At 33.8% G+C, this 16582-nt stretch overlaps 1 protein-coding gene across 7 annotated transcripts in view; it reads left to right on the top strand.

Moving 5' to 3' along the window:
• Positions 1-16455, top strand: part of LOC108971056 (anoctamin-1) — a 21850-nt gene extending 5395 nt beyond the window's left edge. For 3 of the 7 annotated variants that reach the window (XM_018936860.1, XM_018936861.1, XM_018936855.1), the window contains 13 exons: positions 4633-5252; positions 10566-10808; positions 10878-11026; positions 11088-11256; positions 11525-11580; positions 11650-11808; positions 11943-12103; positions 12165-12403; positions 12490-13111; positions 13178-13383; positions 13457-13582; positions 13655-13810; positions 15152-16455. In XM_018936860.1, the coding sequence (XP_018792405.1) occupies positions 4633-5252; positions 10566-10808; positions 10878-11026; positions 11088-11256; positions 11525-11580; positions 11650-11808; positions 11943-12103; positions 12165-12403; positions 12490-13111; positions 13178-13383; positions 13457-13582; positions 13655-13810; positions 15152-15457 (3212 nt within the window). In that variant the 3' untranslated portion in view covers positions 15458-16455. The remainder of the gene's footprint in view (positions 1-4632; positions 5253-10565; positions 10809-10877; positions 11027-11087; positions 11257-11524; positions 11581-11649; positions 11809-11942; positions 12104-12164; positions 12404-12489; positions 13112-13177; positions 13384-13456; positions 13583-13654; positions 13811-15151) is intronic. The other 4 variants (XM_018936859.1, XM_018936857.1, XM_018936856.1 and 1 more) reach the window with 2 other exon arrangements.
• The last annotated feature ends 127 nt before the right edge of the window (positions 16456-16582 follow it).

Raw genomic sequence — 16582 nt, 5'->3', positions numbered from 1 at the left:
TATTTTTTATTTAATTTTTGTTTGTTTTGAATTTGCTTCGACTTTAGAAATTTCGAAAATATGACTTGCAAATATTTTTTATGGTCTTTTCTAAACTTTATTACTCTATTTTCTTTATCCTTCCAAAAAAGGTGATTAACGTTATGAATATTCGAAATATTTATATGTACCATATAAAGAGTTTCGAATTGGTTTTGGCATTGGAAAATATACTTTCCGAGAACAAGTCGTTCCAAGAGTAATGTGTTTTTTTTTTTTTAAATAAACTTTAAATTTTAATAACTTGCCTACAATTTTCGAAATTATTGTTTTCGAAATTTTTTTTTCTATTTTTCGGAAAAAATTGTATTAGTTTTGATTTTTTATTTCTCCAAAAAAGGTGTTTCTTTCTTTCATTTTTTGTATTTTAATTAAACAGATTCTAAATATATTGAAAATGACAAAAAAAAAAATTAAAACTTTTCAAATCCGAAATTAAACTCTCGCCAATTTTCAAATTTTTTCTCCCAAATTGCATCAGCAAAATATTTATATAGCATCAGATTACTTTTAATTTTTGTTACAGGTATTTGTTTATACTCGTTACTTACACTTCCTGCATTTCTCCCCCAATTTCAGATTGCCTATTGAACAATGGGCGCGCGCTCTATATTGTCTCTATGTTTTGCCTCCAAGTTTATTAAAATAGCCGGCAGCTTTATTTTTAGACTTTATGACTGCAGAGCTGTTGAAAAAAGCATTAGGAATGAAAAATATAACACAAAGTGGTTGTTGCTTAGGCGCGCAGCTGTTCAATAACAATAACAATAGACGGCAAGTAATATTTTATTCAACAGCAAAAAAAAAAAAACGAAAAAAATGATGTGATTCCAAATACGTCAAGACCAATGTCATGTACCTAGTTTGCTGGAGAAGTAAATAAAACGGACTTTTAATTCATGATATAAATATGTATTTATGTATATACTTACATGTATGTATATACTTTTATTCTCAGCACAAATTAAAATTAAAAAAATAATAAAAAAATAAATAAATTTTTAAATTGAATTAACAAACTTCTCTGCGGTTTTCGCATTTACTCTCATATCACATAGTTATATATATTTATTCAAACACACTCAAGTAAATAATAATACATGGCACCAACTGCAATCAGTGGCCGCTGACCTAGCGTCAATTTATTGTTCTTTTCACTTATTTATTTAATTCCTCATTTTGTTGTATTGAGTTGTTTAATTGGATTGAACGACAGAAAGTGAAAATTTATTGTATTTTTCCTGATTAAGCGGTGATTAGATACATACATAGTTAGGTATACTATACATATATGTATGTATGTATATATGCACATACGTATGCAAAAGAGTTTAATCTGAAAAATTGTGCTTAATATACCCACACACAAATAGGGTATTAATTGTTAATTGTTAACTCTAAATACAGTAGCGTTCATAAAAATTGTAGCGGCTGGGCTGTATTAGAAATTTGTTAGAAAATACCGTTCATTTAGTTGAAAATTTCTGTTATTTCACTTCCCCCACATTAGACACAAATTGGGAGTCTTTAAATGCCTCAGTGAGTTCAGCGACTAGCTTATGAAATAAAATGGTACGGAAGGTAAATATTTGGTTTAATAAAGACAAATTAAAAATTTTTTTTTTAAATCGAATATCATAAAATACGCATAAAAGGTGTTGTCAATGCAAATAGTAGTTTAATCTAACACAATACATAGTATAATTTTGGAAAAAAAATTAATATTAAAAAAAAAAATAGATTTTTTCGTGATACGCACTTATTCTGACGTCTCTACCACTCCCTGCCACAATATGATTCTCTGAAAATATCATATTATTAACGTACAAAGCTATCAGCTGATCAACAAAAGAGCGAAAATTTGACATTTCTTTATTAACCCTCAGTAACCTGAACAGGGTATGTTAAATTTGCCACGATAATTGTGACACTCAAAAATATACTTCGGAACTGTATAAAGTATAAATGTATATAAAGGGTGATTCATTTCGAGGCTCCCTACTTTTTTTAAGAAAAATTACAGAAACTTCAAATTTAATAGGAAATGTTTATTATGATTGTAAAAAACATTCTTTGGAACTTATTTTTTGAGGATTATCACTTTTAAATGTTGGCCGCGGCTACGTCTAATTCGATCATTTCGACTGGTAACTGGAGAGTGATACGCGTGATGTTTTGCTCCAAGGCTTGAATCGAAGCGGGATTGTCTGCATAGACTTAAGACTTAGCATATTCCGACAGGGAAAATTCTAAGGGTGTAATATCACACGATCTTGGTGGCCAATCAACCGGCCCAAAACGTGAATCATCGTTCGATCCCAAAATTTGGTTCAAAAACGTAGGATCCACTTGGAACTTTTCAAGAGCGGCTTCAGTTCTTGCACCAGCAAGATTTTGTATCTTTTTTATTTAAGATCTCGACGTAAAATGTGCCAAATCGTTCCATCGACGTACGTAACATGACAGCTTGACATAACTCAAGCGTGATCTGCCGTAAAAAGGCTATTGAAAAAATTACCTTTAATTGGATCACCCGTTAAATGATGATGCGTGACGAGCTGAGTCTATTATAGTTGTTGTAACGGCAGAAAGCATTTTTGATGTAATTTCAAAGAATGTGCCGAGTTGACAGTCAGTGGCCGGATGAAAATCCGGGTCCGGATGTTCGTCTGTCTGTCTGTCCGTGTACATATATGTGAACTAATCCCTCAGTTTATAAGATATCGACCTGAAATTTTGAACACGATTTTTTCTCGCCAAGAAGTTGGTCATTTGTCGGAACCGCCGATATTTGAACGATTGCAATCAAGTCTTTGTGTGGGAAAATGTTATATTTGACAAAATATCTTCACGAAATTCGTCATCGATTAATGTTCAAAGCAACGTTAATATCCGAAGGAAGTGTTCAGATCGGATCACTGTAGCATATAGCTGCCCAACATATCGAACCGTCGAAATCAAATTATTTTCTGAAATCGTTTGTATTTCTTTCTATTAAATCTCAGTAGATAAGTAACTTTGCTATAAATCGTTCCCAGAGAACATTTATTTTACCAAGATATTGAACTATTTACATAAGTTACTCATACACACACACTTCTTTGATATTTGAAACTCCTCTCGCAAGCTGATTTTTTCTTCTTTCTAAAACTTATCTACTTCTATTTTTATGCTTACAACTGTATGAATTTAATACCCATTTGCATTCTTGTTAAAACTAGCTTTATTGTTCCACACAATGGCTACGTCACTTGTATTAATTGTGGCTGCTTACTCATATTATATTAAAACCGGCTCTCGTGATGCAAGGCACAAGTTGAAGCAGTAACCTTTAGTTTAAAATATATGTATATAGAAAATATATCAAATTTCTTTGAGTGTAGAGAATTGGGTCTTGTCTGGCTTTCTTTCTTATCTTACAATATGCAAATTCAGATTTTAAAGTAGGACAATATGGACACCGTCTGCTGGTACTAATTTAATGTAATTAATTACCATGTTTTTGATAATCGCCTTGACTTCATACTATGCCTATATTTTATAGTATATACATAAAGTAAGAATTCCAAATTCAGTCGCATCTCTGTCCACGTTGGAAAGTGAAACACATATGCAGAAAGCTGATAGCGATATATTCGCACTGAGTTGTGAGCAAACCTGCAGCTCTCAGCTGGTTATGATGTCGAAACATATATAACCTTCATTGAGATGTTATCTTGTAGCATTGTGGAAATTTTTGTTTTCATAGAAATTGAATTGCGGCTCTGACCTCCCTAGCGTTCGATAAATTGCATGGGAATCGAGGTATAATCAGCGTATATCGGCAAAAAAAAATCAATAAATTGGGGGAACTTATGGTTTATTGCATCCAAGAGCGAGGTTTCTCATTTTAAAGATCTGTTTTTCTCATTGTGTGTGATTTTTGGACAGCGATGGATAATTGTTTATCTAAAAACTTAGCTGAAGCGAAGAAAATGCTTCAGGATCCTGCGGACTTAGAGAGGTTTCATAAAAAACCTAAGCTGGTTCGAGCTAGATTCGCGTAGATCGGAACACTCTAAGGTGTAGCTGACATACAAACCAATCGTAATCAAGTATTTGCATAGGAAACTTTTTTATTTGACAAAATGTGTTCAATTTGGCATGAACAACTGTCCAAAATAACACTACAACCATCAATCCTTAATAAAATATAATTTCAAAAGAAATCCATACTATGAATGCTATGAAGTTCAACATCATATTCTGAAATATTAAACTATTAGCATGTAACAATCCCCAGTGAATATCTTTAGTTCGGAAATCCGTAATTACAATATTTAATTCACCAGATCCCTGCTTAACAACTCATTTAAGCGCATCGATTCATTGAAGCATGACATTTGGTGTTGGTGTTAATGTAAATAAATACTTGCATGACATTTCAATTTCTATACGCTGCTTGTTTTGTTGTTATATACCATATTTACATACATAACAATCTTTCAATAACAAACTAAACTGAATATTGTAGTTCCGACACGCAAGTTAAACACTTACTAAATATATATTCTTTTTCTCTTCCTCCAACCACCACAAATCCACACATCATAGTGCGCACAAACGATTTCGTTGAATATCCCGAATCGGAGATGGACGACCTGGAGAGCCTCTACTTCGACACAATCTCGCTGGCCGACTCTGCGGCTGCAGCCGCCGTCGCTGCCGCACACCGCAAATCACTCTCCCAATCACGCAACACCATCTACCACTCGGCGGTGGACCTAGCCGGCGAAGATACACCATCAAAGCGGCGTAGTTTGCGCTCAGAAAACGGCAGCAGTCGCAGCAATGCCTCAGTGGCGGCAGCGGCAGCGTCGGCGGCGGCAATGAACAATCCGAACAGCCGTTTGCCATACAATCTGAACTATCGTCACTCATCCGCTTTGGAGCACTACAACAATAGCGCGAGCAATGCGAATGCCAACAATGGAGCTGGCCTAAGCGCTGGCGACCAAGCGGATGCGGCTATTGCCGCCCAAGTCGCGGCGATGCACAACGGACGCACGCATACGTACGGCAACAGCATCGGCCATAGCAACAGCGCCGGCGGTAAAAGCAACAGCACGCCGCAGCTGAATGCCGATGAGGTCTCTAAGCGTCTCTTACAAAATAGTACAAATACTAGTAAAGATAAGAAATTGCCAATTACGTACTCCCAGTGGAAATTTAGGGTAAACATCAGAGTTGAATTTTTTGCTTTCGTTTTGGTTTTGAACGCTTACAAATACAAATACATGTATATACAGCAATTGTACATACATACATACATGTATATACTATATTGTATATTTTTGCGTTTTCACCATATCCTGTTATATTTTCCTGTTTTTGAAATTTGACTTTTTTTCGAATTATTTGCATTGATTTCTATATTTTTGTTTTTATTATTATTACTTTTTAACAATTATGCACAATTTTCTGCTCTCACACATATGAAAAACACAAATACACACACCAATACACTGGAATGTGGCAAAATTTTGAAAATAATTATATTTTGTTGCAAAATTTAATTGCACAATTTGTACTGGCGAATTGGTATTTTTTATATGCAAGAAATTAATCTTTTTTAAACACACTGCAATTTTGTTTCACAAACACTTCTGCACTTTACACATACTTATATATTTATTAATTAGCTTTCTTCCTATTACTTATGAGTATGTGTTGTATAAACAGGTTTCAAGTTTATTTTGCATTTCTTTGGTAGTATTTTTTTTTTATTTTGTTTTTTTTTTTTTGTTTAGATATACGAAATTTTTTATATTTTAATATTATGAAAATAAGTGCTGCTAATTGAGTTCAGATTAAAATACCTTTAATTTAAATTTTTTGTACATTTGTATTTTATCTAATAATTCCAGATTTAGTGTTGTTATTATTATTTTTCTAATATTTTAGATTTTCCCCACATAATTTTGGAATCATTGCCGAAGAAACTTTGCCATATTGAAAATAAATTCTGTTAGTTCCCGAATATGATAATATTTCCACAATCCATTCCTTGACAATTCATATTTTGAAACTTATCTTTTTCAAATGTTCGCCAATTCGTTCCATACGTCAGTCCAAGTTGCTGCGAACGGCGCTGAAACGACTCTCCACGGTCTTCGTGTACACTCTCAGCTAAGGCTGCCAAATTTTTTCTTCACTTCGAGCTGAACGTGTTCTATTCGGTGAAATATACATAATTCAATAATGTATGCTGAGTCTCAAGAGGTTGATGGTGCGCTCTAGAGGCCGATTATGTTGATCATAAGTTGAGCGAATCGCGCTGAACTCATTCTTTAGAAAACGCGAATTTTCGTAACAAAGTTGAACGATCTGTAAACGTTGTTTAGGTGTAAGTCTTTTCACGTTGGACTGCCAAGCAATACTGAACAAAAATAACATGACGGCTTGACACGAATCATGCCTGATCTGTCAAAAAAGGGCTGTATAAAATTTGCATCTACTTGGACCACCCGTTATTATGTTTTTGTTCTCATGCTCACTGTCCTTATTCCATTCCAAACTCCAATATTTTGAGACATTGAATATCCGTACAGCAAAATACTCGATAAAGATTTCCATAACTCATAAGCGTAATATCACTCAAGATCTCTCATTTCCCTTGCATATAAGAATATAATAAAATTTTTAAAAGAATATGTGCAACTTATTTTCTAATTTTATATGAAAATATTTGTTAATTTTTTTAAAAATAATATATTTTTTACGCAGTATTTTACCGTATTCATTATAATATTCAACATCCACACCCTTAAGCAACCATACATATGTACATACCCATGAACTTATTTTCTAAAATTTATTTATTGTAAAAAATGCTTTCCTTTCCTGCTTTACTTCTTTTTTTTTTTTTATTAATTTTCTCTTTTTCCATCAATGAAACTATAACATTATACTGATTTAATGAACAGATATGAACTTGAATAATTTATTGAATAATTTTTTTCCACACTCGTGTTTTGAATTTTGTTACGAAATGCTTGAACGCTTGCGGGAACGGGTAATGGCAATTTTTTCCTTTCTTTTATATTTAATATAAGTTTCTTATTAGCACATAATATACACATACCAACATACATGTACATATGTACATATAAACAGTATATTTTATACTTACATAATTGATTTTAGTATTGAGTTTAGAATTGTGTTTAGTGTTGAGTTGAATAAATGTGCTTAAAAGGTTTGCACGTTGTGCTTAAATTGAAAATAAGCAATTTTTATTAAGAATAATGCTGCAACGCATGATTAAATACAGTTATATGAATATGTTGAAAAGTATTTTAGGCAATTTTAAGCTTTTTTTTTCACTTTAACTGTAAAAATTTAGACGATCAAGTTAAGTTCTTAGAAAACGTTCATAGTTAGCCGAAGTTCATTGCTATTCTTCAACCAATTTAAACGAGTGTAACATAGTATGTACATACATGTATCTAATTTACATACATACATATATACACAAAGAACGAGYAGCCTTATTGTAGTTGTAATTGATTGAAATATTTCTCATTAATAATTAATAGTAATTTAAATGCTTTCAGCGCAAGAGCTTAATTGATACAGCACTAAATTCGTTTTTAGGGTGACTACAGGAAGAACTGTTATTGTAAATGATTTTTATATACAAAAAATTACATTTGAGAAGGTATTCTGGTCCAGACTGCTAAATTTTAGACATTTTTTAAACTAACATAACAAATAAAAATATTTTTGTATCTATTTGCAAGACGGAAGAGTGGAGACTGCAAAAAAACGGCACTTCTTAGTTGAGGTGATTCCAACCCTTGCAGTAATCTAAACATACAAATTAAAGAAATATTTCGTTAGTAAAAATCTCGCTATCGGATTGACCTTTTTTTGTGTTTTTTCCAACTGTTTGAAAATAATTAAAATTAAAATTTTCCAAAATCCGATAATTTTTTAAAATTACCTAAAATTAAAATTTTCCAAAATCTGAGCTCCCTTTATTTGACTTTATTGGACCTTTCCGCATTTTTTAGAAATATTTAAAATTAGAGTTTTCCAAAAACCTATACCAGCTCCTTTTTTACCTTTTCGATGTTTTTAAAAATATTCAAATTTAAGATTTTCCGAGAACGTTTAGAAAATACTTAAATGAAAATCCGAAAATTTTTCAAAATTTCTTAAAACTAAAATTTTCCAAAATCCGAGACCAGCTTCGGTTTGCTTGCTCCCCTTTTTTAGACCTTTTCGAGTTAAAAAAAAAATATTTTCCAAACCCGAAAATTTTTTTAAAATACTTAAAATTAAGATTTTCCAAAATCCGAGAATTTTCGAAAGAACCGATTAAGTAGAACTTGAAATATCATGTCAACCACCTCAAAAAGTAGTTTTTTAATTTTTTTTTAATTGATATCAATTTAGTAACAAGAAATGTTATTTATTATATATCTTTGTAAAATGCGCCTAAATGTAGGCAACATTTAGCTTAACATTTTTTATCATTTTTTTAAATTTATTTTTATGTAAGAAAAGATAACTAATAGTGAGTATATACTCTAAAGTTACCAGATACAACTCCATTCTAACACAAGGAAAATTTATCTTCGGTAAGATTTCTTCCCAAAGACCATTATTAAGGAGTTACATAGGTTTCCTCGGATAAAAAACAGCCTTGTTCTACAATTTTTTTCTCATATAAGAAATTAAATATTTTATTAGAACTTTTTATTATTACAATCACACATTATCAACAAAGAAATTCTGAAATTTTTGGAAAAAAATATTTTCAATTCGGTCTTTGCGACGACATTTCCGGTGACCTCTAAAAAAACGATGCGCCCGCGTTGGCCAGATAAATTCTTACAAGGTCATCTAAAATGAAAAAATACGTGTTTTACCCTTATCTTAGAACTTGGACGAAGGGAAAAACTGAAAATTGAATTTTTGGCAGACATTTAAAAAAAAAGTAAAATTTCATTGAAATTTTTACGAATTTTTCTTCAAATAGTTGTAATAGAAAAAAATCCTTCGTCAAGTCTTTAAAGATTTTATCTCAAGAACCTGTGTAAAATTTCATGAAAATCAGTTAAGTAGTTTTCAAGAAATCTTGCCTGCTGAATTGAGTTTCGAGAAAAACTCGACAAGTTCACAAGGCTGTAGCTCTGAAACTATCACTCGGATCCACTTGAAAGTTTAGGACAATATTCTAGAAGTTTTGTAGAAATTAAGAAGACAACAAAAAACCCGTAAACCCATGTAAACCCTTAACACAATTTGAGCTTTTTTAAGTTTATTATTAAGACTTTTTCAAACCCCAAAAATCGGCTTTACGTAATTTCAAACAAGACATACATACATACATTAAATTATATCTTTAAAAATCAATGTGAGGACTTGAATTATATAAATTTCGAGATGCTCGTATCCATATTAGGGTGATCATTAAATGTATTACTTTAATTTTTTTTGCGCTTTGGTCGCTAGATGTTATTTCTATTTCGGAAAATATGATTATTACCATAAATATGTCTTAAATTACCTTTATGTTAATAATCATATTTTGTTTTTATATAAAGAAGTATCGATTTCAAATACGATTAAAAGTAATAAAAATAATTTTTTTTTTTGTTTTTCATTTATATTTTTTTTAGTATATTATGACTTATATCTCCATATTTGTTATTGTTGTAATAACTCAACAAATTCATAATAAAACGTTCTTTCGACTATCTTCGAAATGTTTGATACTCAGACCGTAGTACTTCCATCGGAAGGTATACAGCTAAAAAATCATTAATTTGACTTTGTGAAGGGCCACTCTAATATGTATGCATAGAATTTTACATATTATAGTTTTTTTGCTTTTGTCGGGTTTTGTTAAAAAAAAATGCGTCTTCCTTCCAGTTTCAGAAAGCATTTAAGAAACTTTACCCAAGAGCCATTAGAAAACAATAAAATCATACGATAATCGCATTCACGCTTTAATTTTGTTGCATTTGTAATGTTTTTACCAAACTTGGCACACGTTTATTATTTCAAAACAAAAAACAAAAAAAAAAAAACATTTCTTCCAAATGAGCTAAAATATTTCTTTTTAACTTACTTAAATTTTCAAAATATTTTTTTGTTATAAAAGCATTAATACGCAATCGCAATACAAAAAATAAACAAATTGAGAAAAAAATGCAAAAAAAAAAACAATTAGAAATGTATAAAAAATTTTTTTTTAATAATAATTTCCAGTTTCTAATTATAGGCGCTTAAATTTTAAATTCTCTGCTGTGTCAATTAAGCTCTGCACAAATCCTATATACAAATGTAGCCTCGAAATTGTATTAATAGAAATGAGAAATTTTTGTAAATGTTTAGAATTTCTAGAATTGCTTGCTTTGTGCTACCTGTACATTCAGTAACTGTAGTAGCTTTAAGTAGCCTCTTAGTTCTTGGTAATAATGTCGACCAACATTAATTACAAAAATCTTATTCACTCCTCGCACATGCCACCAAAGACACGTCGACGCTTCCAAGATGGCAAACGCAGTGTGGATTTCGTCTTGGCCTATATCGGCGATGATGATTATATACCGGAAAATAGACGAAAACGCGAAATATTCGAAACGAATCTAATCAAAGAGGGTCTGCATTTGGAGCATGACAATACGCAGCGCATACATTTTATCAAAATTCATGCGCCACTCGAGGTGCTCTGCCGTTATGCCGAAATACTGAAGATCAAATTGCCAATGAAGAAGGTTAGTGTCTAACGCGCATGAAAATATTTGTTTAATAAACTTAAAATTACTTTTTCGAACCCGTTACAGATACCTGGACAGGAGCTTATAGCGGAAGATGATTTTCGTATCAAATACGTTCTTACCACTACCTGCAGTCGCATCTTCAGTTGGCTAAGAGTCAGTGCGGAGCGTCCATATCGCATACACTTTGAGTTCTCCCGCAATTATGAGCATTTGTAAGTGTTTCATTGTTGCCTAAACTTTATTTATTTTTACTCACCTTTCACTTCGTTACAGATTCGACTGGGAGCAACCGAATTTCTTCGATGCTGGCGTGCGCAACTCGATCATCGGCTTCATATTAGAGCGTCAGCATTTCGTCGAAGGCGAGGAGACACCGGATAATTTAGGTATTGAGAAGTTATTGGAGGACCGCGTCTATCATAGCGCATACCCACTGCATGATGTAAGTTTTGTGGAGCAAAAAGTGAGGTTAAAAATAATTTTTTAGAAAAAAATGTATTTACTTATACAAAATTTAGAATTTTTTTTTTTTTTGGAGAGTATATAACGGGTTCCATACTGCAATTCACACTTTCCAACTTTTTTTTTATTATTTTATTTTTATTTTTTGTTCTTAATTTTTTGTTGGTAAAACCCTCCGAAGCTAGTGTAAACATGTTTATAAATTGATTTTTAATAGTTTAATATTTTTTCTTTCTTTTCTCTCTAAGGATACGGACCGTGACTTTCTGCTGCAAGAATGGGCCACACTCAGCAAGTGGATACAGTTAGTTTTCTTCTTCTTTTTCGCCTTTACTTCTTATTTACTCATTTGAAATGGTATTTTCTCCTGCAGCCTGCAGCCATTGGACAGCATAAAAGAGTATTTTGGTGCGAAAGTTGCCTTATATTTTGCCTGGTTGGGTTTCTACACACACATGCTAATACCTGTCAGTGTATTGGGCATATTATGTTTCATTTATGGCTTTGTAACGTGGAGTAGTGATCCCATAAGGTATGCCATGAGCCTTTATAAAGTTATGCTACTAAAAAATAAGTGAAGAACTTGCAAATTAAATCAAAAGAATATTTAACCTAACCTCACATTGTTTTTCATAACTTCCACTCATCAATATATTTTCATTTTAGTCGCCAAATTTGCAACGATAACCAAACGACACTCATGTGCCCGCAATGTGATCGCAATTGTGACTACTGGCTCTTGGAGACGACTTGTAACTCATCGAAAATGAATTATCTGATAGATAATAACATAACGGTGGTGTTTGCCTCCATAATGGCACTATGGGGTGTGTAAAAATTAATACAAAAACAATTGCAAAATACTAAAAATACACTTTTGCTTTACAGCTGTAGTCTATTTGGAGCTCTGGAAGCGCTATTCTGCCACTTTAGTGCACCGTTGGGGTTTGACCACCTTCTCAAAGCACGTTGAACATCCGCGTCCGCAATATTTATCCAAACTACAAAAGCACAAAGATATCACAGAGCGTTGGAAGAAAAGCAATAATATACTGGAACCCGATGTGCCGTTTTGGCGCATAAAATTCCTGCCCAGCTTCACCAGCTACAGCATTATGGTCTTATTTGTAAGTATAATTACAAGAACGCTCTATTTTTTTTTATTTTCTATTTTTTTTTGCTAAATTACAATACTTTTCGCTGCTTCTCGCAGATCTGCGTCTCACTGATCGCCATCTTCTCCATGATAGTCTATCGCATGGCACAGAAAGCATCGCACAGCATTTTGGGCAGTGATAATTCAATGACCTACAAAATAATGGTGCTTCCTATGACCGCCGGTATCATCGATCTAATCGTTATCTCCATGCTCGATTATGTCTACACTTCGCTGGCCGTTTATCTCACAAATATGGAATATTGTCGCACCCAAACGCAATATGATGAAAGTCTGACAGTCAAAAATTATATCTTTCAATTTGTCAACTACTATTCCTCGCTGTTTTATATCGCCTTCATGAAGGGCAAATTCGTTGGGTATCCTGCCAAATATAATCGCATCTTGGGCTTCCGACAGGAAGAATGCAATCCCGGCGGCTGTTTGATGGAGCTTTGCATGCAGCTGGTCATCATTATGGTCGGCAAGCAGGCGGTCAACGCCATCGTTGAGATGCTCTTTCCATATATCATGCGTTGCATACGCAAGCTCTCTGCGCGCATGGGCATGCGCAAAGTCGAGAGTGAAGAGAAACTGATATCGTGTAATCAGTGGACAGAAGATTATCACCTAGAGCCATCGAATACGAACTCACTATTCTCGGAGTATTTGGAAATGGGTGAGTCAATACCTGGAGTATTAAACAAAAAATATACGCGCTTATTCTCTTTCCTCTTCTTGGCAGTTTTGCAGTTTGGCTTCATCACACTTTTCGGCTTGGCCTTCCCGTTAGCGCCGCTGTTGGCCTTAATTAATAACGTCATAGAAGTGCGTTTAGATGCCATAAAAATGCTTAAGCTCATAAGACGTCCGGTGGCGCAGCGCGCTAGCAATATTGGCGTATGGTACAACATGATGGCGATCGTGGCGCGCATTGCCGTTGCTTCTAGCGTAAGCCTTTGCATAATAATCATAATAAATAAAATAAAAGTTTTCATTAATTTTTTTCAAAATATACTTGCAGGCTATGATCATTGCATTTTCCACAAATCTCATACCGAAACTGGTCTACACAACTGCCACAAATGACGCATCCTTAGAAGGTTATCTGAATTTTACGCTGGCCTACTTCAACACAGAGGACTTCCAGGTGGGTCGCATGATTTTTAAAAAAATTTTTTTACTCTATTAATCGGGCTAATGACTTCTTTGTTACTTTTAGGTACAACCAGTGCTGCGGGGGAGCATTTATGAGAATGTAACCTCCTGTCGTTATACTGAGTTCCGCAATTCTCCTTGGGATGAACAACCATATAAGCGCCCCACATATTATTGGAAAATTCTAACGGGACGTCTGGCGTTTATCGTAATTTTTCAGGTTAGAAAGCAAAAATTATTCACTCTGTATAATTCATCCTTCGGTTTTATAAATATTTGAAGTGAGTATATAAATTCGGACCATAGAGAGGGGTGTCCGATATGCAGGCTTAGCAGGGCATGCAAAGAGGCGTTTAGTGTCATCCGTGGACTCATTTGCTCGCTGGACATTTGTTTGATATATCGGGTTCAATTATGGATAAATAGGAGTTTTACCTGCTACGATACCCAGAACGAAGCTCCGGGTCACTTTCGATTCTCGCGGCAGCTTGGGCTCTTCGTCTTCAATGGGTGGTGGTTTGACTCCAAATACGCCATAGACTGAGGGGGAGTCGGTGAAGGTGTTAATGGCTCCACTTTGAATGACGATCAATGCATGTCTGAAGTTTATTGCGTCCGAAGTCCGGTCGGCGTATTGCTTTATGTCGTCGACGTAGTTAAGGAAGGACCTCTTGATGATGTTGTTGTTGTAACGACAGAAGATTAGCCCTGCAGTCACTTGCTTGCGGGCCTCACTGTGCAGATATTAAACGGGAAACATCAGAGGCATACTTACTACGACCGGAGAGCGGAGTGTTCTCAAATGTCTGTAGTTTCTCGTCTGCTTTTCACTGCCTCCAGGCGACCATAGTGGTGTGGCGTAGTTAACGTAACGTATGAGAAGTGAAGAAGCACTGGCTATCGAATGCCTAAAATCTTAGGGTTACTGACAGTCGGAATTCTAACGCCATCGGCTAGGACGCCTAATGTGAAGTCTTTACACCCTCGTTCAGTTAGTGAATATGGTCGCGGGGGATTTAGTAGGGGAAAGTGTTAGGTTCCGTGCAGCGAGGAAGCGATAATGTCGGAAAGATCGCCTTTACTATCGTACTGCTTGAAAAAATAATGCTTAACTTGAAGTTTATCTTCCATATATCTAAAGAAAACATTCCTCAAACATTTGAGGGATAACGCAGAATAGACTGTCGTGGGAACGAATCTATAGATTCACATCGTAATCCGATCCTTTTTAAGGTATGATTCGAGCGTATAGTAGTTGCTTAAAATCATCTTCTACACATTGAGCCAGTGTGGAATCTGGCATCCTGATTCATTCAACTATGTAAGATTAGAGTTTAAGCGATAATCCTATCCTATAATCCGATCCTATACTAATGGACGATTGGAGTCGAAGGTACAAAATATAAACATTCATATTTATTTATTAAGACGGTTTCCAAGCAGCAGCCACAGCCAACATCTCTCTCAAAATGGAAAATAATTTGATGTGCTTTACTTTAGATTAGTTCAATTTCGAGATTTTAACCGTTTAACATTTCCTCCGCCTCTTCTGCATTTTCAGAACGTCATCGGCATGATACAAGGCATAATCGCTTGGGCTATTGCCGACGAGCCGAGCAAATTGCGCAAGCGCATCGAACGCGAAGGTTTCCTACTGCGCGAACACATTATCGAGTATGAAAAGAAAACGGCGGCAGAAAAGGCAGCAGCGCGTCGTGCCATAGACGAAGCGCAATACGAAGACGAGAAATTGGATTTCTACGCTAACAACAAGGAGACGACGACGGCACAGCCGCAGACGGTGCAACGCGATTATGGCGACAATGATAATGTCGTTTATAGAAATGAGCGCACAACGCCGCTGTAGAACAACGATTTGCTAACTGTAATATACGCTATAAATAGTTTTACTTTGTAAGCCAATGGCGAACGAAATGCTTCTGCATACCTGTTTTATACATTGTATACGGTATAATATGGGGTTATGTAATGGCTATAATTAACATATAGAGGTGATTGCGCAAGCACAAGAGCAGAAACAAAAAGCAAAAGCAAAAAATAGTTAGAAAATATGTTTGTAGGCGGTTTGTAGATTTTTTATAATAATTGAATTTTTTCTTAACTCATTGCGAATATTTCTAGACTGCATTAAGAATGCCGCACACATTTGAGTGTGTGTGTGTGTGTGAATTTGTTGGATTGAAATAACAATATTGTTAGGTACTTAAAGTGTTTTAAGCTGCAACATCACCGTTGTTGTACTTGTAACTGTTATCTATGTAAATATAATATAAAAAATTAAATTTTTAGTAAATACTGCTAATTAGCAAACAAAAACAACAAAAATCCAGTGAAATAGTAACAAAAAACTGCTCAAGAGATAAGAGATATTATTATATTTGTAATATGCAAAGAAAAATTCCATACATACAATATAAATACATACATATGTGTGTATGCAAGTAGGCTATATAAAGCAGCTATTGCATAAAAAAAAGCAATAAAATATTTAATTTTAACGCCAAGCCTGAACGCATACGTCAAAACATTTGTTAATTAATTATAATATGGAAAAATTGATTTCTTTTTTATCCGATTCGTTGCATTTTCAGCCACATTTGCCTTAAAGTACGAGCATAAATGTTAAAATTTTTATATGTATTGTAAATATTTCATATGTTTATAAAGCAAACAGTTTGTAGTTGAGTCAAAACGCGCCACAATTACACATGTTCACACATATGTAGACGAATATATAAATATTTATATATTTATACCAGCAGGTGTGTGTCCATTTTTCGTAGCAATAGTACTGAGTAAAAGCTAAAAAGCATTAATAAATCAGAATTTGAATAGATTAACACATTTTGCTACAAAAGGCTATTTTAAATTAGTAGACAATTAAAAACTAAAAATAGTAGCAGTTTTTAACGAAATTAATTAAACGCCAGCCAAACATATAAATTATAAAAAACCAGAATAATAATAATGA

Source organism: Bactrocera latifrons, unplaced genomic scaffold (genome assembly GCF_001853355.1).
Source record: "Bactrocera latifrons isolate USDA-ARS-PBARC rearing strain unplaced genomic scaffold, ASM185335v1 scaffold_32, whole genome shotgun sequence".
NCBI lineage: Eukaryota > Metazoa > Arthropoda > Insecta > Diptera > Tephritidae > Bactrocera > Bactrocera latifrons.
The sequence above is the reverse complement of the archived record's forward strand: the minus strand, read 5'-3'. Positions and strand labels throughout refer to the sequence as shown.